General features: G+C 33.6%; 3 protein-coding genes across 3 annotated transcripts; 2 read left to right on the forward strand and 1 right to left on the reverse strand.

Annotated features, from left to right (window-relative positions):
* Nucleotides 1-2,672: 2,672 nt before the first annotated feature.
* LOC112706369 (ATP-dependent zinc metalloprotease FTSH 4, mitochondrial) lies at nucleotides 2,673-11,412 on the forward strand. Its single transcript, XM_025757639.3, has 7 exons — nucleotides 2,673-2,859; nucleotides 3,440-3,527; nucleotides 3,791-4,054; nucleotides 5,091-5,327; nucleotides 5,427-5,551; nucleotides 6,187-6,663; nucleotides 7,022-11,412. Exons 1-7 carry the CDS (start codon nucleotides 2,833-2,835, stop codon nucleotides 7,913-7,915), a joined length of 2,112 nt encoding a protein of 703 aa, XP_025613424.1. The 5' UTR covers nucleotides 2,673-2,832; the 3' UTR covers nucleotides 7,916-11,412.
* Nucleotides 9,858-11,412, forward strand: LOC112706370 (delta(8)-fatty-acid desaturase 1). The gene has a single exon (XM_025757641.3). The coding sequence runs from the start codon at nucleotides 9,858-9,860 to the stop codon at nucleotides 11,214-11,216; it is 1,359 nt and encodes a 452-aa protein (XP_025613426.1). The 3' UTR covers nucleotides 11,217-11,412.
* A 9,558-nt stretch (nucleotides 11,413-20,970) lies between these two features.
* LOC112706371 (NDR1/HIN1-like protein 13) lies at nucleotides 20,971-22,335 on the reverse strand. Its single transcript, XM_025757642.3, has one exon. It carries the CDS (start codon nucleotides 22,082-22,084, stop codon nucleotides 21,296-21,298), a length of 789 nt encoding a protein of 262 aa, XP_025613427.1. The 5' UTR covers nucleotides 22,085-22,335; the 3' UTR covers nucleotides 20,971-21,295.
* Between the last annotated feature and the right edge of the window lie 319 nt (nucleotides 22,336-22,654).

Consider the following 22,654-nt stretch of genomic DNA (forward strand, 5'->3'; position numbering starts at 1 on the left):
GAGCTTACCTAGAAGGTGGCGGCTCCAATAGCGGTTTCCGATGGCCAGAACGGTGGCGTGGAGCTTCAGCGACGGCGACAGAAGCTTCATCGATGGCGACGCAGCAGCGGTGACAGAAACAGCCCTCCCTTCACGGCATAGCTTCACGCGTCTCTCTCTCTCTCTCTCTCTCTCTCTCTCTCTCCCTCCCTCCCTCCCTCCCTCCCTCCCCCTCTCTCTCTCTCTCTCTCTCTCTCTCTCTCTCTCTCTCTCTCTCTCTCTCTCTCTCTCTCTCTCTCTCTCTCCGCGAGTTCTCCAACGTCCCTCTAAGTGACGGCAGCTGATTTGATGGCAACAGAGGCACAAACGGTGGTGACGGGCTTTCTCTTGGCGACAGCAGCGGGCACGACGATGGCACGGGCTAGTAGCAGCAGTCTTCAAGCTCTCCCTGTCTCTCCTTAATCGCGTATCTCCCTCTCTCTGCGAACTCTCTTCCCGGTCACACAGTGGCAATGACGGTGCAGTGACTCCCATTAGCGCCGTCTCCCTCTCCTTCCTCTTCTCCCTTTTTTCTTCTTCTCCCTCGGTTCACTCTCTTATCTTTCTTTTCGTGTGTGTGCGCTTGAGAGGGTGAAAGGGGGTAGTGGGTGGCGGCTGGTGAAAGGGAGTGAGGAGAGTGAGTGTTAGGTCAAATTAGGGTTGTGTTGTGTAATGAAATTGAGGATTTTAGGATTAAGGTAGTGTAGTAATTTTAATAAAAAAAATAAAAGGATAGAGTAATAATTTAAAATCAAATTAAATATAAAATAATTATCTTTAAAATATTATTTTATTATCAACTTGCAAATTATTTTCAAATAAATACTAATTCAATAAAAATTGAAGATAATTAAATTAATTTCTTTTACTTATAAAATAAGGTTCAAAAGTTTAATATTCAAATTAGAGCACATAAAATTCTCATTATTTTTCAATTATTAAAACTCTAAATTATAAATAAGAAATTGTCCAATATATATATAGATAAATCTCTGAAAATATAATCTTAAATAAATATAATAAATTGTAAATAATTTATTATTTAATTTTCAAAAATTCGGAGTTTTAAGTGTACCACAATAACATAAAGATTATTATTTGAAGATTCCAAATTATTGTTCGAAGTTTCTTCAGCCATATTAATAATTCTTCTACTTCGAAGTTGTATGCACTAAAACAAGACCATAAAAAAAAATCTTTGACACAATTTCATAAAAAATTGTCTCAGCGGACATACTAATTTGTTATGCAGATTTTTCGCATATTTGAATTAAAGAATTTATTCGCTGCAAGAAAGAATTTTAGTTGGTTTGAAATCTAATATTTGGGAGCTAAATCTACTCCTCTTTTATAGATACCAGTTTTAAAAATTACACCAAACACTCTATTTTGAACAAGTAAAAGAGAGGAATATACAAAATGTAAATTGCAATTGAATTACTTGAATTTGAAATTACAAAAAACAAAGTAAATGACTTCAAATTTAAAGAAAGTAGTAAAATGTCTCGAACCTAGTTGAAAGACTTTAAATTTAAAATGAAAGTGCAGAACTTTAAAGAAAAACGGAAAAGAACTTGCAAAGGAAAAGTAAATTGCAGGAAATAAAATTACATAAAATTTAAAAGAAATAAAAAGATATGAAAACAATTCTAAAGAAAATAAACTTTTGACAAATTCAGAAGGTCGCTTTAATATGAATGTGTGAAAGTGTTTTTTGAAGACGAATTCCAATCTCTTATTTTTTCTAAATTTTGCTTATTTATATACCTGCCAAATGCTATCTCTAAACAGCCATAAAATAACTATTTTTGCCAAATACAGAATCAAATAACTATCCTTATGATGTATTGTCGATCTCGACACATTGTCCATCGATCCTCATTTTTGATAAATCATAGTAGATAATTTTTTTATATATTTTTTTTAAATTACAATCTTTGCAAATATCGTGGAATACCATTTCGATTTACGAAATTCTTGACTAACACTTCTATGACAATAGAATGTAGCATAAACAAACTTGTCATCATTATTTAAAAAATTTTATATTGGACACTTTTATTATCGTAAAAAAAATTAGATACATTTTTATGTTCTTAATTTCGAATTATCCTTATATTTATGAGAGTAAAATTTTTAAGATATTTATCAAAATTTGAATTTGAAAGGGTAAAAAATTAATAATATTACAATAAGAATAATTGAATAAATGATTAGAAATCAAAATCTAAGTATTAATATTCAATCACTTTTTCCCGTTATCTTTACCTATTTCACAACCATTGTCTAAAAAATAGAAAAAAATCATCATCTTTCTCTATTTCACTTGTTCTAATTACGAAATTTTATAAACAATTTCTTTCTTATTTTCATTGAAAGTGCCTGCAAAATTATCATTATAATAGAAAATATTGGTCTTCTAATTCCACATTCATTGCATGCAAAATTGTAGTTTATTAAAGCTATAATGAGTAACTTTGCTGTAACTACATGAGAAATTACTTTGTACCCTAATGTTGTAGTCAGGGCTTGCGAAATAATACAAAAGAATATAATTTCTATTATTCCTAACTAAATTAAAAAATAAATAATTTTTTATTAAAATAAAAAAGCCGTTAGGAAAAATAAAAAAATCTAAATATTATATCGGATGCAAGAAAGGGCAAAGATGACATTTTGTAAGAACGCCTAAAATTGATTAGCTGATTAGCTCGGAGGTAAAGACCAAAAGAGACACAGTCCAGAGAAGAAGAAGAAGAAGAAAAAAAAAAAAAAACTGGAGAGAAGAAGAACGACCACAAGACTAGTGCGTTCATGGCGTGGAGGCATTTGATAACTCAGGTAATTTGTTTCCTAATAAAAGAACTTGCACACCGTCAATTTTTACCCAACGTCAACTTGTTTCCCTGTTGCTCTTTTTCTGAGTCATTATTCCGAGAACCCTAATTCTGTTAACGTTGATTATTGATTCATTATTATGATCTCCTGAATGTATTATTATTAAAAAGTTTGAATCTTGAAGCGGATTCCGTGATTCGGTATTGGAGGGGTAGTATGGAAATGAAATGATTTATTGGGAACCGTTGTCTTGGCATTGAGGGTTTCTGTTATCTCTCGTGAGATGCTTGGTAAAGGGTGGAGGGTGGAAAATCACCCTTTAAGCTGTCTTTTTGCACTTTCAATTCAACCATCCCACAATTTTTTCTACCCTGCTCAGACACGCTTAACCTTACTGTTGGCCAAGTTACAAAATGGGAAGATTGTTAAGAGTTTGTTTTGTTTGCATCTATGGACACGCTTAACCATCATGAGATTTTGATATGCTATGGTTTATATGTAATTGATGCCAATTGAATAATTGATATCTGTTATATGTGTGTTGCATTTTAATCTGTCAGCTAATTTTTAATTTCTTTTACAGATAGCAAAGAATCAACCAGAATTGAGACTGGCAAAAAATTTGTTGGCTAGGAGTTATTTATCAATTGTAAAGTTTGAAGGCCGTGCAGGTTTGAATTCGTTGACCCTGTATCAGTCATATATTTCAGTTCATGTTCTTTGCTCTTATAGAGTATCTATTTTATGCCTGACCTATATTACTTTTTGGTTAATTGGTTTAACCTTCAAAATTGTTTTTCTCTCTGTAATTCTTTAGTTTTCTTCTGTTTTAGCTGTAAAATTAATTATGCTAGGTTTAAAGTATCTGGAAAATATGTTACTTTTGGTATGGAGCTTTCTGTTTTTTGTTGAACATAGTTTCAAATTTTTGTAGGGAATAGGCTTTTTGGTGTCCAAGAGAGATTCCAGTCCAGCTATGTTGGCAATCTGGCTCGCCGAGTACGTGAGGCAGATGAAGCCAGTGAAGTTGCTCATCTTAAAAAACTTTATCGTCGCAATGATCCCGAAGCTGTGATTAGAGCATTTGAAAGTCAACCATCTCTGCAGACTAATCCAGAGGCACTTTCCGAATACATTAAAGCATTAGTCAAAGTTGATCGGCTTGATGAAAGTGAATTACTGAAGACCTTACGCAGAGGTGCCTAATTGGCTAGAACTGCTTCTTCTTCTTGCCACATATCTCATCAATAGTTTCTTCTTGTCACATATCTCATCAATTCTTCTTCTTCTTCCTGTCACATCTCATCAATAGTTTCTTCTTGTCACATATCTCATCAATAGTGGTTTGATGACATGTTATACCTTGATAAAGGAGTTTTTCCCCTCCAAGCAAGCAGTTAAACTTGTGCCCATGAAGTATTGAAATTTTGATCATAATGGAGTGGTAAAAGGAGATCTACATGTCATAAGTTTCACTTTAGACATGATACATGATAGGATGAACTGACGTCGTTTGATCCATGTAGCCGACCTCATCTAGTGGGATAAGGCTTTGTTGTTGTTGTTGTTATAATGCATGGGTAGTGACTATTCTACAGAAAAGGAGTACGTTTTTTTCCTGGTTGTCTCCTAAGGAAGATTTATCGAAGGCATGGGATGTGTTTTGTTTACAATTCATCTTCCATTGAAATTTAGAACTCATTTGTAGTATTTCAGTGCTTGTTCTAGTTTTTCTATTGGAACAGTTATAACTGTATATATGTAATACTTGAGTCAATAAGTAAGCATTTTCTCCCTTAAATGAGGCTGTCTATATAGATTAAGTGATGCCTTTTTGTAATTCTTAAAAATTATGTGACTAGAAATAGGTTGTTGGGGATTATTAAGCTCAATTAATGTCTTCCTCTATTAATCAAACAACTATATGATATTAGAGTCTGCCTTTTATTTGTGATTTAATGCTGCAAACCTGCAGTCACTACTTCTGTATACATTGTATATAGTGCCAGGAAGGAGAATGATGGGTTAAGACTGTGAGTCAAATGAGTTATGAAAATGATAGAAGATTACAAACAAAGGCTACTTTTGATTTTTCCAATATATTAACATTTCAATGGCATACATATCTAAAATGTGTTTTTTCTCTTCTTACTTCATTAGAGTTTCAACATTTGTTTCTTTAGCTGATTTTAGAGATTAGTAGTTGTAACTGAGGTATGTGTGTGAACTTTCAGGTATGTCTAGTTCATTGAGGGAAGAAGAAAGTATAGGAGGTTTTTCTGCTCTTAGAAATGTGGGAAAACCTACAAAAGATGGCATTCTTGGAACTGCAAGTGCCCCAATTCATATGGTGGCAGCAGAAGGTGCAAATTTCAAAGAGCAGCTGTGGCGCACAATTCGGTCCCTTTTAGTGGTCTTTCTCTTGATCTCTGGTGCAGGAGCACTCATCGAGGATAAAGGAATTAGCAAAGGTATTGCCTTATCATTGTTGATTATCAGTTGATCAGACCAATTTAATATTGAATCTGAATTTGCCTAGTGGCTTCTTTGATTTGCTTTCACTTTTATAGGACTTGGCATGAGTGAAGAAGTCCAACCCAGTGTGGAGTCAAGTACTAAGTTTACTGATGTAAAAGGTGTTGATGAGGCAAAGGCTGAACTGGAAGAAATTGTGCACTACCTCCGAGATCCTAAGGTTGACTTTCTGCCTTTAACATTTTAAAAACTTTTATGTGAAGAAACATATGCTGCTGATACTGACTTATGTCCAATTTTCTGGTAATTGTGAAAATAGTTTAATCATTAATATTGTTGATGAGAAGATGTACCCATGTTGAACAGAAACTAGGTAAATATTGTAAAGGAATCAGATTTATTGCCTTGGATAATGATATCTAAATATTTTGGATGCAGTAAGCATTAGGTTTCCTATTTGATGCTCCTTTGACTTTATTCGTTAAGTACCTTGGTACTGTAGTTTTCACTCTGTCAAAGGTTAAAATGGTTGTATCTGCTAGTGCTGTTTCATAGTAAACATCTACGTGACACTTTGTGATGGAGGAAACAGGAAAGTGGTTTCAGCACATACTGTAATAAGTCTCCCATTTTGTTTTTACTACCTCCATAATTAATGAATAAACAAACAAATAAATACAGTTGGGTAATATGTTGACATGAGTGCTTATAAAGGTGTATTAAGAACCTTAATTCTGTTTGACTCTTATTGTGTGACTTTATTCTCTAAGTTGTATTTTATCTACTTCATTCCTGACCACACATGATGGTATTTTTCCTGGATTATATTTAGACAAATTGTTTCAATTGTGACAGCGCTTTACTCGTCTTGGCGGCAAGCTCCCAAAAGGCGTTTTGCTTGTTGGCCCACCTGGCACTGGTAAAACGATGTTGGCACGAGCTATTGCTGGAGAGGCTGGGGTTCCTTTCTTCTCATGCAGTGGAAGTGAATTTGAAGAGATGTTTGTTGGTGTTGGTGCAAGAAGGGTGAGGGATCTTTTTGCTGCTGCAAAAAAGCGATCACCTTGTATAATCTTCATAGATGAGATTGATGCTATAGGAGGAAGCCGAAACCCAAAGGATCAAATGTACATGAAGATGACTTTAAATCAGTTACTTGTTGAGTTAGATGGATTCAAGCAAAATGAAGGCATAATTGTGATTGCAGCTACGAATTTTCCACAGTCATTAGATAAGGCATTGGTGAGGCCTGGGCGGTTTGATCGTCATGTTGTTGTCCCCAATCCAGATGTAGAAGGAAGGCGACAGATTTTGGAATCTCACATGTCAAAGGTAAATATATTTCTCCTAACTTATTTTGTGAGATGTGATAGTGATTGTTTTATGAATGTCAAAATATAAATTGCAAGATTTTTAAGATCATCACATGATCTAATGCTCTTGCATGGTACCTTAAATTCCAGTTGTTCACTGATGATCAGATTTGTCTGATCATGTTGATTTTGCCAACATGAATTGCAAACCTGTGAAAATTGCAATCGTGGATCCATGAATAATCCAAAGCATTTCTACTTTGCTTCAACATTTACATGCTCCTTTTGACCTCCTGCACTCTGTTTTATGGTTTATATTCACTGCTGATGTGATCAAACATTGTATATGCTGATTTTTTCTCTCCAATTTAAAACAGGTTCTGAAGGCTGATGATGTCGATCTAATGATCATTGCTCGTGGAACACCTGGGTTCTCCGGTGCTGACCTTGCAAACTTGGTTAATGTTGCTGCTCTCAAGGCTGCCATGGATGGTGCTAAAGCTGTAACCATGAATGATTTAGAGTTTGCAAAGGACAAGATTATGATGGGAAGTGAACGCAAGTCAGCTGTTATATCCAAGGAGTCAAGAAAGATGACTGCTTTCCATGAGGGTGGTCACGCCTTAGTGGCAATTCATACAGATGGAGCACTTCCTGTTCACAAGGCAACTATAGTTCCTCGTGGGATGGCTCTTGGTATGGTTCATCAATTGCCTGACAAGGATCAGACCAGTATCTCACGAAAACAGATGCTTGCCCGACTTGATGTTTGCATGGGAGGTCGGGTTGCTGAGGAGCTTATTTTTGGAGAAAGCGAAGTTACTTCTGGTGCATCCTCAGATCTTTCTCAGGCAACTAAGTTGGCCAGGGCAATGGTTACCAAATATGGTATGAGTAGTGAAGTCGGACTCGTTACCCACAACTACAATGATGATGGGAGAAGCATGAGCTCGGAAACTAGGTTGCTTATTGAGAAAGAGGTGAAGAACTTGCTGGAGACGGCTTACAACAATGCAAAAACTATTCTAACCACCCACAATAAGGAGCTTCATGCGCTTGCAAATGCTCTTCTGGAGCATGAGACACTCACGGGGAATCAGATAAAGGCTTTGCTTGAAAATGTTAACTCCCATCAGCAACAGCAAGCACAAACAGTTGAAAACCAAGGCAGTTCACGGTCTAATCCAGCTGCTGCGGCTGCTGCAGCCGCTGCAGCCGCTGCGGCAGCGACTGCGGCCAAGGCTCAAGGTGTTGCCCCAGTGGGATCTTAGCAGGAAGAGGCCGGAGTAAGACATGCACCAAAATAATTATTACCAGATTTACATGTGCATATTGTAGTTTATTCTGTTACCCAGGGTTGATTGATTTTCGTCCGCTTCAGCCTCTGGATTGAACTCGTAATCTGGGTCAAGTTGATTCCATATTGTAGCGAGTCAAAGCTAGCGTAGAATGCTGTCATTGATATAGTGCCCGTTTGTTTTCCATTTCTTACCAACCTAATCACCTTTTTCAGTGGGAAAAATAAAAAACACGTTTTGTATCGGTGACTGTGTTTGGGTAAGATTCTTCTTATAATGAGAATCCAAGGAGAAAAAGAAGCTAAATTCACCGCTTCTCTTGAAGTTGTGATTAGTTGCTTCTTAAAACTGGAACTAAGGTCTCTTGATAAAACTGAAAACACGAAAAATCTTTCCTACACAAATGCCTTTTACTTGGTAAATGACAACATCCACCCCTCACTCTTTTCACTGTCCCCTTCCTTTTAGCGTTTTCTCCTCCTCAGGAGTGCTCCCAAATTCCAGCCGTTCGATCGACCGTAGGTTGCATGGAAAATATGTAATCATATGGTTCATAATGGAACTTGTATCGGATGATTGGAAGGATTTAAAAGGGAAGAAATTTAAGACGACCAATAGTTAATACACATCACATTGTTATCTTGATGTCTTTTGAAACTAGAATGGTAGTTTAATGTTTGGTACCAAAAAAAATTAATCAAAATCAGTCAGAATTTGTTTTATTTAGCATTTATTAATTACTGTAATAATTAATGAATGCTAAATATAACAAGTTTTGATTGTTTTTTTTTTTTTGTCTTCCTAGCATTACCGGTGTTTCAATTAGCAAGGAATGAATCAGAATTTAGACAGGTCAGATGGTCAGACTATTATTAGGTAGGAGTTATTTATCAGTGAATAAGTTTGATATCATGATCCTGACTCGTGTAACACCTGGGTTCTCTGGTGCTGACCTTGCAAACTTGGTTGATGTTGCTGCTGTCAAGCCTGCCATGGATGAGTAGTGAAGTTCGACTTGCTACTCACTACTACAATGGTACTATGAGCTCCGAAACTACGATACTTATTGACAAAAAATTTGCTCTGGTAGGATCTTAGCCGGAAAAGTGATTCATGCAGCAAAATTACCATTACCGGATTGAAACATGCAGATTGTAGCTTATTCAATTTTTCAGGGCTGATGCTGTTCCTTCAACTTCAGCCACTGGAACTAATTTACTTCAAGTTGACTCCGTATTGCAGTGAGTCAAATTAAAGGTCGTGTAGGATGATACCATTGTTTTTGTTTCTAATAATTTGTTCAGTTTATGTCGCATTTAAATTATTCATGAAATTCATTTTTGTTTTACTGTCATAGACAAGTAATACATGGTTATAGTGTGATAAATTTTATAGTATAGTGTTAAATACACATTACAAAAGTTCAATTTGTATATGTGTATTAAATCAAATTTATCAAACCAAGGAAGAGTGGAAAGAATATTAAGCTGAGGTTCAGACAAATGATGGGCCTATATATAACAATGTTAGATATTTCCAGTGTAATGTGTGGCTGAAGCATCTCTATGTGGCATCTTCTGAAAGCTTGAATTAGATAAATGTAATACGGTTCATTTTTTATTGGCTGAGGTTCATTTTTTACCTCCATTCCATTGTGGCGAAACTTCCTTGCTTTTCAGGTGACACCTTATTACATTTATTGGCTATGCTACACAACATACAAAATAACATTTCTCTTTTAATGAAATTCTTAAGTACTATTGGTTGGAATCATTTTGAGGAGTGGTAGCTGGCACTTTTCATTGCATTCCCACCTCTCTTGTATTCTCTATTCTATCCAATCCAAACTCCAATCCTGGTTGGCTACATAGCATTCATAATCATACACAAACACACACACACACACACATTACGAATGGCTGGTGAGGTAAAATCCACCAGAAAGTGCAGCATTTCACTTGAAGAACTCAGCAAACACAACAAGATAGAGGATCTTTGGATCTCAATCCATGGAAAGATCTACAATGTAACCAACTGGGCCAAACACCACCCTGGAGGTGACCTTCCATTGCTTAACCTCGCCGGCCAAGACGCCACAGACGCGTTCCTTGCCTACCATCCCCTTGCAGCCTCCCAACACCTTCACAACTTCTTCACAGGGTACTATCTCCAAGACTACGCCGTCTCCCAGGTCTCTGGAGACTATAGGAAGCTCTTGTCCCACTTCACAGCAATGGGGATGTTTGATACCAAGGGACACACTGTCTTCTTCACAATGCTGCTCATGGCAGTGCTATTCTGTTCCAGTGTCTATGGCGTGTTCTGTTCTAGCAGCCCTTTGGTGCATGTCTGTTGTGGTGGCCTAATGGGATTCTTTTGGATTCAGAGTGGTTGGATTGGACATGATTCCGGCCACTACCAGGTCATGACGACGCAGCGTTTCAACCGTTTCGCGCAAATTCTCTCCGGGAATTGCCTTGCTGGGATTAGTATTGGGTGGTGGAAGTGGAACCACAATGCTCACCACATTGCTTGCAATAGCCTTGATCATGATCCGGATCTTCAGCACATTCCTTTCTTTGTGGTATCTTCCAAGTTCTTCAATTCCATTACTTCTTGCTTCTATGATAGGAAATTGAACTTTGATTGTGTTGCTAGGTTCTTGGTGAGCTATCAGCACTTCACATTTTACCCTGTAATGTGCTTTGCTAGGCTCAATTTGTTTGCACAATCTTTCTTCTTGTTGTTTTCCAATAGGAAGGTACCAAACAGGGTTCAAGAGATTTTAGGGATGCTTGTTTTCTGGATTTGGTACCCTCTTTTGGTTTCATTCTTACCAAATTGGGGAGAAAGAATAGTGTTTGTGATTGCAAGTTTTGCTGTGACTGGGATACAGCATGTTCAGTTCTGTTTGAACCATTTCTCTTCAAGTGTGTATGTTGGGCCACCAAGAAGCAGTGATTGGTTTGAGAAGCAGACAATTGGGACACTCAATGTGGATTGCTCTCCTTGGATGGACTGGTTCCATGGTGGACTGCAGTTCCAGGTGGAGCACCACCTGTTTCCGCGGCTGCCGCGGTGCCATCTGAGGAGCATTTCACCTCTTGTGAAGGAACTTTGCAAGAAGCATGGATTGCCTTACAACCATGTCTCATTTTGGAAAGCCAATGTGCTAACACTTAACACACTCAAGGATGCAGCATTGCAGGCTAGAAACCTTTCCAATCCCATTCCCAAGAACTTGGTTTGGGAAGCCGTTAACACTCATGGATGAATGGAAAAATTCTTCTACACATTGTTTTGTTAAGTTTCAGTTGTTAATTATTGGTATTTTGTATTTCCAATTAAGTTTCCTTTAATCCCTTTAGACAATGAAATGCTGAATACTACTACTCATCATTCATTGTCTAGTTTAGTTTGTTGGATCCAATTTACTATGTGATCCATTAATAATTACATTTTCCTCTAAATTGATTCTGGGTCCCTTTTTGTCTTATAGCAAATCATGTGTGGGTGAGTTAAGTATTAAGTAGTTTCCTACGTAGTTTCGGAGATTATGTGTTTTTTTGGAGGGTGCCAATTCATTTATAGATACAAATACTATTATAGCTAATGCTAGGAAAACAAAAGAAAAAACAGCTAGAGTCTTATTTAACATTCATTAATTGTCGTAACAATTATGTTAATTTTCGTACTTATATTGTTTTACACCCAACACTTGATGGATGGTGTAATTTAATTCACAATGAATACAACGGTTACATTTCAATATGAATAGAGCTAACTGAACCCAACTACTAATTCTTTACACCCAACTACTAATTCTAATAAGCAGCAATTAAGACCAATATGAATTATGCAATCCATTATTTCATAGATATATAGCCGTTTAGCACTCTCCTTGAAAACAAAGGCCCAAACTATAGATATAGACTTGGTTTACCCGGAGAAAAAAAAAATACACTCGGCTCTTCATAAAGCTAAATCATCCCTGACCAAAAAAAAAAGGCTCAATCATGATTTATGAATTCCTTAGATCCGATCCAGACATGCTTATAATCAACTATTAATAATTGGCTCATAATGGAATTTTTGGTTAGTATAGATTAAAAAAGAATAACTTAGAACTTAGCAGTATCAGAAGACTTTCAATTTAGGGAGAGTAAAAACACGTTTAAATTTAAGATGGTTAATTCTGGGAAGACATCTTCACGTGAAGATGATAGTGTGAACGGTTAGATATGTTTGATTGAATATATTTAACTAATTCATCTAATTATTTATAATATTATCTCTATATAAAAATGTCTTCATGAAAATAGTTATCTAAATTTAAAAGCTAGAGAAGCTTTTAATTAATATTTTGCTAATAAAGTTACTTATGTTAAGAAAATTTAATCATTTTATACAACATGTTTTGAAATTTTTAGTCTTCTAATACAAAATTTATACATTTAACATCTTAACAAATACATTAGCCAGATCTTTTAGTTAAAAACTATTTTAATTTTGATCATCTCAAACAATCGAATTTGAATCTTTTAAATTTTAAATTTATACTTTAGAGAGTAAAATGTGATCTTCTACTCTTGATTAATTTCTCTCTCATATTTATTTTTGGTCCTACCTATAAAATAAATGATGAGAGATCACATTTTACTCTCTAAAATAAAATTCAAACGGCAGAGAATCCAAATCCCAAACAACCACCTCTTATCTAGAAGTGTTTAATATTTTGCATTGAATCCTACTAATGTTCAAAAAAAGACTTAAATTGAGTGGTAAGTTATTGTAGATTACCGTAGCTTAAGTCAGATTCTGAAACAAATAAAGCTCCATAGATCTAGGACCACAACAAAAATCCCATTTACACCTACTGCACTGTTTTAACCCCCATTAAAATATATTGAATTTATGATCTGAGTGCTTGAATGCTTGATTAAGGAATAAACTAATTAAGCCAAAGAAAAGTACTTATAAACAAAGGTCCTAGAGCTGGCAATGAAAACAACACTAGCAATATAGTAAGTTGATTGAGACAGTCCAGCCAATAATTGAAGGGCGTCATGTTCATGTTTCTTTGATCACAATACAAACGTTATTACTTTGCTTCTTCAATAATAATAATGCATCCGAAACAAAATTCTTTCAATCATTTAATTGACTGTGTAGTAGCAGCGGCAAATGATTTGCATGGACCATCACATTACAAGAGCCACAACCAACTTGGTTCGTTCTCCCCTTGCTTTTAGGGTCACAATCATCCAGACCCATTTAATTTCTCCCTCTCCCACGTAATTAACAACTAAAAATAATTGTAGGTTTATACAAAAAATAAATATTTTATATTTTCGGTGACAAAAAGAGATCACAAAGCTATCTTTTTATTTCTAATGATGGAAATTATACAATACATATAGGCTGGCTGGTTTGTTCTGAGAACAGAATTTGACAAAACAATAAAAATAAGGAAAAGTATAAGGAACCAAAAATTTATCAGCCAAAAACTAAACAAAACTATATTAATTTATATCAATAATTAATTAATTTTTAAATTTTTAAATTTTTAAATTCAAAATTAAAAAAATTTTAAATTGATTAAGTAAACCTAATTAAAACCTATAAAAACATTCCTCTTTTTTTTCACATTAATCTATCCACTTCTAACAATCACAAATTCGAAAAATATATAAAAGAACATCCATTTAATATGAAAAAGGAACATTCTAATACTTAGTAGAAGAAACATCCATATATATTAACTCGTAAAAATTTTGAATTCATCCAAAGGTATTTGGCTGGGTTTTGGCTGATATGCTTTTGGTTCCCTAGCTTTACTCTAAAAATAAAATATAAGGTAGTGTTAAGTTAACATTCATGTTTGGTGAAATATAAATTTTTGAAGGACACGGAAAGACATAGATGGACACAAAAATATTAAATTTGTGTACCTCTAATTTAGTGAGATACCAAGACATAATTTGTGAGACATTAATTTTTTACTCTTTTACTATTATTCCATTTTTAAAATTTATCCTCTTATCTTCCTAAACTTTTCTTTTTCATCTTCTTTTTTTAAATTTTACAATTAAATTTATCTTTCTATTTTCTTTAAAAAAAATATTATACATTTAATTTTTTTTTTATTTAAATTTTGAGTTTTAATTTTCTATTTTTTTAAAGAAAATTATATATTTAATATTTAAATGATTATTTAAGATGATATTAGAAGAAATAAAAATTTAATAGTGATGATATGCAGTGTTTAAGGTAATGGATGTATAATGATGGTAGTAAAATTTGGAATTGAATAAATAATAATTCAGTCTTTTTAAATATGTGCGTCTTATTTTTTATTTTTGCCAAACATAATACATAAACATATATTTTATGTTCATGTCTTTGATGTATGTGTCTTTATGTCTATATTTCATTGTATACATCAACTAAACAGAATCTTAAAAGACAGAGATACAAAATTTAATATTCTTATATTCTAGACATAATATTTTTATTCATATCTCATCTGTTAAACACGTCTTTATTTATTCCACTGTCCTGTCCGTAAACAAACTTATAGAATAGGAATTTGAAAGTGGAGACAACAAAATCTGGTATTCATCACTAATAAGATTCTAGATAGGTAATCGTGGGTGGGAAGAAAAAACGAAAAGAAAAGAAATGGAATTGGAGAAAGAGCATACTTGATAGAGGCAAGTGGGATCGGTGTAGCCATCGTAAGCACGTGCACCAAATTAAGACACCCCATCACTGTCATGCGCTTCATTTGATGCTGATAAATGATCAAATCACTTGCATACACTTATTATATGTTAGAATTTGGTTGAATTAGTCCCACATTGCTTAGTATAGCAAATGGAGTGGGTGGCCTAGGCTATAAATATGAGGCTAAGTTCTCCATTTGTTTTTGCACCAGTCGGAAACACTTTAAGCTTGTATCTGATTTTTCTTTTCCTCTGAACTCTTTGATTAGAGAGTGTTGTGAGGTGTAGTTAGATATTTGCTTTGAGAGAGTGTGGGTGTACTGGGGTGCCGGTGAGGAAAAGAAGTCTATGTGTTGTAACAATTTTCACATAGTGATATTCTCTGGTTGTCATTTGACAACGGCCGTGGTTTTTTCTCCGGTAATTGGAGTTTCCACGTTAAATTCTTGTGTTGTGATTGTGTCTATTTTATTTCTCTGTCAAAGGTGTTTTCTCAAGGGGGAATGGTGTCTTATTCCCAACAAGTGGTATCAGAGCTTCGGTTTGGTGGGATTTATTCTTAGTATGCTCTGTGGTTGCAGCCTAGTCTGACCTTCCACATCAGAAAAGAATTTTGTCCTGTGGCTTGAGGTTGATCTTTGGTTGCTGTTGTTGTTGTTGGAAGGCAGTGTGACACTGTGAGAGTGCAGTTTGGAAAGGTTCTGGCTAAAGAAAGACCTGGTATTTAAGTGTGTCCATTGTGACCCACCTCTCTTTCCTGGAGATCCTTCCTAGTGCACGGTCTACAGTTGAGTTATACTATTCCAGTATACGGTTGCAACAATGTCAGGGTATTCAAGTGCTGTGAAGCTTGAAATAGAGAAATTTGATGGAAGAATCAATTTTGGCTTGTGGCAAGTACAAGTCAAGGATGTGTTGATACAATCAGGTTTGCACAAGGCGTTGAAAGAGAAGATCTCTGGTTGCTCTCTCTATGAGAGAAGATGATGTTCTCTAGAAGACAAGAAGGATCCTCATGGTATTACCGCACTGTCATGGATAAGGATGAGTTGTGGCAATTGGGTCCACAATTGCACACGGGCATTGGTTGGCGTTGAGATGCAAGGTGTGTGGCGGAGTTAGGTCGATGGCTGAAGAACTTCCAGGAAAAGCCAATTTGGAAGTTGCACCATGAATTTTCAGCAAGGTTTCGATCTGTACCAAGGCGAAATGCTTGGAGTGGTCTAATTCCAAGTGAGTATACTTTCATGGTGGAGTATGATAGTTCTCTGAACTATGATTGTCGGTATAGACAATGGCAGCAAAGAATTGTCGGTGTTGACAATAGAAGCTGAAGATGTGTGACTATTTCAATCAAGGTGAAGATTGTTAGAATTTGGTTGAATTAGTCCCACATTGCTTAGTATAGCAAATGGAGTGGGTGGCCTAGGCTATAAATATGAGGCTAAGTTCTCCATTTGTTTTTGCACCAGTCGGAAACACTTTAAGCTTGTATCTGATTTTTCTTTTCCTCTGAACTCTTTGATTAGAGAGTGTTGTGAGGTGTAGTTAGATATTTGCTTTGAGAGAGTGTGGGTGTACTGGGGTGCCGGTGAGGAAAAGAAGTCTATGTGTTGTAACAATTTTCACATAGTGATATTCTCTGGTTGTCATTTGACAACGGCCGTGGTTTTTTCTCCGGTAATTGGAGTTTCCACGTTAAATTCTTGTGTTGTGATTGTGTCTATTTTATTTCTCTGTCAAAGGTGTTTTCTCAAGGGAGAATGGTGTCTTATTCCCAACATTATAGTTGTTGTGTGCTACCTTTGTTTAAAATTTCTGATTTCCAATGTTGAAATGGAATTAATATCTGTTGATTTCGACCCGCGACTGTTCAATTTCTGTGTAGCTCGTTTTTATTGCCATTGTGTTTGGTTAAATTAAATGTGATCAGGATCAAGAGTGTTAACATATGATGTGTGGAGCAGGGTAGGGACAGGGGATTTTTTTCTTTTTTTTTTTGGCAATTGGAATTCTACAAATCATCTAACAATTCTAATGCAAGGTTCTGTGTAGATTTGGACGAACTCTAGAAATTATTTGTGAAAATTTATAGATCTTGTGAAATAATATTTAAATAATATTGAACACTGGATAAAAGTTTAAAAATTATTTCGTATACCCGAATTGTAGAAAAACTTTTGATTAGCACGACTAATATAAGGTGAAAATTTAGGTGCAGCTGTGAAATTGATAGTTGAGAGCCGTTAGATGAAAATTTAGTCAAATAAGTCAAATCATCTAACGATTCTCAATTATCAACTCCACGTGAAGTCGACTGTACCTGAGTTTTTACCCTAATATAAACTTGAGTAAAGTATCGTTTTTGTCACCAACGTTTGGGATAAATCCTATTTGTGTCCCTAACATTTAAATCATCCTATTTGTATCCAAACGTTTGTAAAAGTGATTCAATGTTATCCTGCCGTCAATTACACATCATGAACGCTTTAGTTTGAGTTTTAAAAATCTCTTTTTGAAGTTAAAATACAAATGTCTAGGATAGAATCGATGATCCATTCCGAAAAATAACTCATCAAAAGTTGAAACTAATTCCTATAACATTTACATAATTCACTTTTCTAGGACATAATTGAATCTAAACACAAATAGTGAGTATAATATTAAAATCGAACACATCCAAGTGAGACCTAATTGAGAATGAATACATCCAAGTGAGAATAATTGAAAAATATAATCTAATTTGTTAGTATAATTGATAGTAGAATAACATTGAATCACTTTTATAAACATTAGAAATACAAATAGGACGATTTAAACATTAAAGACACAAATAAGACTTACCTTAAACGTTGGGGACAAAAATAATACTTTACTCTATAAACTTCCATAGAAACATCATTCGGTCAAGGGAATTGTGCACTTGGTTATCAGAATTGCATTTTATAAGGATTTAGCTAAAAATACATATTATGTATTTTATATTTTTAATTTATAGTAAAAATTATAACCCTAAACACATATAATTATAAACTTTATATTTGTTAAATATATGATAGTATATCAATTTTTATTTTTGTCGTATCAAAATTGTAATATCTTTGTTTATTTTATTGTGAATTGAATGCATTGAACTAAAATATAATAAAATTTAGGTTTAATTATTTTGTTGTTAGTTCTTATAATTTTACTAAATTTTTAATTAGATTTTTATATATTTTTAAATTAAATTTTTATACTGTTTTTAATTTTATAATTAAATTATTTTCATGTAAAAAAAAAAACATTAAAATTAACAGAATATTTTTTCTAAAATACATACGATCAAAGATCTAATTAAGTTTTTAATTATAAATATTTTTTATTTGTGAAGAAATATTCAGTTAATTTTAATATTTTTTACACTAAGAAAGACCTAAATATAAAAATAAAAGTAATGTAGGGATCTAATTAAAAAAATTATATAAATTATAATTAAATTTAATAAAATTATAAAAATTAATAAAATATTTTGATATATAATTTCATAACAATTTTTTTACATCTGATTTTATTGGAAGATATAAACTACATAATAAATAGTTTATTTTATATATATATATATATATATATATATATATATATTATGTTGATGTTATTTGAAATAATTAGTGAGTTTAAATCAATTTGTGTATTTTGATGAGTCATACTTCAGTTTTATAGATAGACTTAATTGTTAATAAGCTAATTTAAATTTGGTGTGACTCAACTTTTCTCATTTTTCACTTCTAAGAGTTGATCTATCTATTTGTCTATCAATTTATAATATATTAAAATAGAGTTTAACATTTTAATATGATGTTATGTCAACTTAAATAAATAATTGTCACAATTTACTTATTACTATTATTTTTTAATTCTTTTATTTCCAATTGAATTACTTTTTAATCATTTTGCTTATACTTCTCATATGTTTCGTTATTATGACTTAAGATTTTTTTTTTCATTCTCATGGTATATATTTTTTTAGGTTACTCTCTAAATTTTATATTCTGTTACTCTTTATATTTATATAAGACATTATATGCTTTTAATATTAATATTATTTTTCTTTAATAGATATAAATATAATTTATCATCTACTCATTCTTTCTTATATTTACTATATAGAATTATAACTTAAAATTCATCTTTATTTTATTTTTCATTCTTATAGTATTTATTTTTCATTAAATTACTCTATATTTTTTATATTCTCTCACTCTTTACTTATATAAGATACTATATGATTTCAATATCAATAATGTTATTTTTTTAATAAATATAAATTAAATAATAAAAACACATAATTCATCCTATTTTTCATACTCATTCCTTCTTATATTTTCTATATAAATTAACATTCACTTTACAATTATTCTTTATCTTCTCTTTTCTATCTATAATGTTTCTAAAAATATTTACAATTGTATTAATTTTTCTCACTAATTATAATCACTAACTCTCACTCGTTACTATGTTAACTATACACAATATATTCTCTCTCATTCACTCATTCTCAAATCATAATCATAAAATTTATTCTTTTATTTTTGTACTCATTTTTACTCATATTTACTATTTAAATTAACATATACTTCACACCTTTTTCTTGAATCTTTTTTATATAATCATATGTCTTATTCTATAAAATATTATTGCTAATATTTTACATAATTATTTTTATATTTAAAATATTTTTTATTTTGTTAAATAATTGACTCATTGTGTATTAAAAAATAAATTTTCTAGAATAGTTAAATATATATTTTTACAATTTTTTTTATCATTTCAACCTTTTATGTTTTTGAATATTATTTATTTATAATAACAATGTTGAAAATACACAATGTCGTAATTTATGAAAAATAAAATTAAAAAACTGCTGGTTATTTTCAGTTATTGAAATATTATATACTTATTTCTATTGTATCTATAAGTATTATCGTATAAATTCATACAAAATACAATGTAAAAAATATATATATATAACATATAATAATATCAAAAATAGATTTAACATTATTTTTTAATTTATATATCCATTTAAATTTTACTCAACGGACAGGCTTAAATCTAATTAGGACCAAAACTGAAAAATATAGAAACCATTAAAAGACGCATACTGCAGGCCACGACCCATTGCCCTCAGATCAAAGAGCACATTTTTTGGGATCTCTGCTTTGGCCCCAAACCCCTAAAATTAAAATATTTGACCATGCCACTAGACAAAAGAAAAAGACACTATTGTTTCTTACTTTCTTAATACTTTTTAATTTTAGTAAAAATTTGAGTGAAGTCGACTTCACCCATAAAAATTTAGTCAAATCAGTTAAATCATTTAACGACTCTCATCTATCAACTTTACATGAAGTCGATTCCACCTGAATTTTTATCTTTAATTTTCTTCTCACATTTGTTTTTGTGGAAACAGTTTCAATCCTCTGATTACAATGTGAAATTGAGAAATTGCAATGGCACTGTAGTGTTTTTGTTGTTATAGAACAGCAATGTAACAGAGCAGAAAAAGAGAGAATCAAATCCAATTTGGGACAACGAGATTGCACGTGGCACTTAGTGTGGGACAGGTTGCTGAATTTCACAAGAAGGATGGAACAGCACCTGATCTCATCATCTAAACCCCAGTTTACAACAATTTCAGTACACTCTGTATTCTGCTCTGCTTGGAAGATCGAAAAATTCTCACAGCAAAATCTAATACAATACAGTCACTGACATCACCTCCATAAGAGTCCTCTCTTCTATATTTCCATCTTTGTTGAGGTCAAAATGTGAGTTAGACTCATCAGTGTTTCACTGTATTACTATTAAGAACTGTATTCTTTTAAATTCTTCTTTAATATCAAATAATAACACTAATGGATTTCCATTACAAAATAGAGACATGGAAATAACTGCTCACTTAACAAGCAAAGCAAGATTCATTGCTTGTGGCTTTCATTTTTTTCTCAATTCATCCATTTTCTTTCTTTCTTTTTTTAGTACTATTCCAACTCATTCAAGACTATAAATAAGTAATTGAGGATTTTCATCATTTCTACAAACTAAAGTGATAAATATAAGGAACAATCACTCCTAAATCAGTAAATTTTAGACAAGACAGGTTGAGTCACAGGTCTCACTAAATAATTCAAGGGTTTAGATTTTTTTTTTTTTAAGAAAAATAAGAGAGGCATTTAGATTTCAAAACCCAGATATAATTTCAAGTTGTATTACTCTGAGGCAAATTACAGCAACAAACTACAATGGCATTAAGGGGGAAAATTTTCTAAATTTAGGACTTGCTTTGCCCTAAATCTCATATAACAAGCTCAAATTTCAACTTTTTCTTGGTTTCATTACAGATTAAGCTTTTTCAATTCTCAAAGCATGATATATTCCCTCATCATAATCAACCCATTAACCCCTCTCTATTAAAAAAAAAAAAAAAGCAATTATGACAACAAAAAGAATAATTTTAAAATTATAAAAGAAAAATAGGGACATTGATGATTGGATTGATTACTCATAACAACGAATCACCAATAATAATGAAACCAATCAAATTAAACACTTGGTTTTTTTTAGTTTATAAAAATTTGAAGGAAAACTAAAAAGAGAACTTCCAGATCTTGATTCTGAGATCAACCTTACACTGGGAGTCGATGACGGAAGCAACAGCCGGCGACTTGCCGGCGGGGACGGTGCCCCTGATCCCATCGCAGGTGACTCTGATGCCAACCTTCTTGCTCTTGAGCCACTCCATTCTCATCTTCACCTTGGTGTCCATCTGAATCACCACCGGGAACCCCTTCTTCTTCTTCAGTGCCGATCTCATGGTGCTCAGCGACTCCGTGTCCAGATCCTGTGACCCCGACACCACCGCCCTCAAGCTCGTCTGGTTGTTCTTGTCGGACTCAAACGCTGTTAGCGACCCGTTCCCAATGAAAACGGAATCTGACAGCGCCGTCACGGTGAACGGATCGTAGAAGAACACAAGGTGGTTGTTAGGGTTCTTTGCGATGAGAGTGAGGTTGAAGAGTGTGGTCAGGTGTGACGGCGAGTCAGTGGAGGTTGTTAGGTTCATCCTCGCAATGCGGAGGTTGGTGATGGAGAATTGCGGCTGGTGTGGCCGGTAAAGAACGTAGAGTGCGGCGCCTACGATTGCGGCGAGGAGTGCGGCGGCGAGGATGATGAGGATTGTCCAGAAGCAGCAGCAGCAGCAGATGCTGCGACCGGAGCGGTGCCGGCGGTGGTAGTGCGACTGTGGGCGATAGACTTGGCGGTTGGGGTTGTAGAGCTGGGATTTGACTGGGCCTTGGTTGCCGTTAACCGCTGGGGCTGCGGCGGTTCCGTTAATTGCGCCGTTTCCGTTGGGTTTGGAAGCCGGTTCCGTCATTCTTTGACCGAGGGAAAATGTGAGTGAGAGAGATGAAGGAGTTGTGAGTTGTAATGGGGTTTGAAAGAAAAGAAGCAAGCTTTGTAGAGAGAAAAAGGAGGAATGGAATGGAATGGAAGCCAAGGAGAAGAAGAGTGAAGAGGTGGAGATAGGTACCCAGAACCAAAAGAGGATGCTTCCACCTCACCAATTATGGAATCTTTTTCCCTTTTTTTATTCTCTCTTGTTTATACTTAATTGTCTAATATTTCATGTTAGCCTTCGTTTTAGTGTGGAGGAGAGGGTAATTAATTGATGGGAGAAACTCGTTATTGAGACCACTTAAATGATTTGATTGATTTGATTAAATTTTTATTTAATAGCTTTCAGGTATTAACTTCACGTAAAGTCAATTTCACTTGAATTTTTACTTTAATTGATAGTAAAAATTCTGGTGCAGTCGATTTTATGTGAAATTTATTTAGATGATTTGACTAATTTAACTAAATTTTTATTTAACGACTCTGAGATATAACATAAAATCGATTTCATTTGAGTTTTTATCTTAATTGATAGTAGTAATAATGAATT

This window comes from Arachis hypogaea, chromosome 8 (assembly GCF_003086295.3).
Source record: "Arachis hypogaea cultivar Tifrunner chromosome 8, arahy.Tifrunner.gnm2.J5K5, whole genome shotgun sequence".
Classification (NCBI taxonomy): Eukaryota; Viridiplantae; Streptophyta; class Magnoliopsida; order Fabales; family Fabaceae; genus Arachis; species Arachis hypogaea.

Excerpts from the sequence above, each read along its gene's own strand:
- LOC112706369 (XM_025757639.3), top strand. The coding sequence starts at position 2,833 with ATGGCGTGGAGGCATTTGATAACTCAG. Across the intron at positions 4,055-5,090 it reads ACTGAAGACCTTACGCAGAG|GTATGTCTAGTTCATTGAGG; the intron begins GTGCCTAATTGG and ends GTGAACTTTCAG. Across the intron at positions 6,664-7,021 it reads TGGAATCTCACATGTCAAAG|GTTCTGAAGGCTGATGATGT; the intron begins GTAAATATATTT and ends AATTTAAAACAG.
- LOC112706370 (XM_025757641.3), top strand. The coding sequence starts at position 9,858 with ATGGCTGGTGAGGTAAAATCCACCAGAAAGTGCAGCATTTCACTTGAA.
- LOC112706371 (XM_025757642.3), bottom strand. The coding sequence starts at position 22,084 with ATGACGGAACCGGCTTCCAAACCCAACGGAAACGGCGCAATTAACGGA.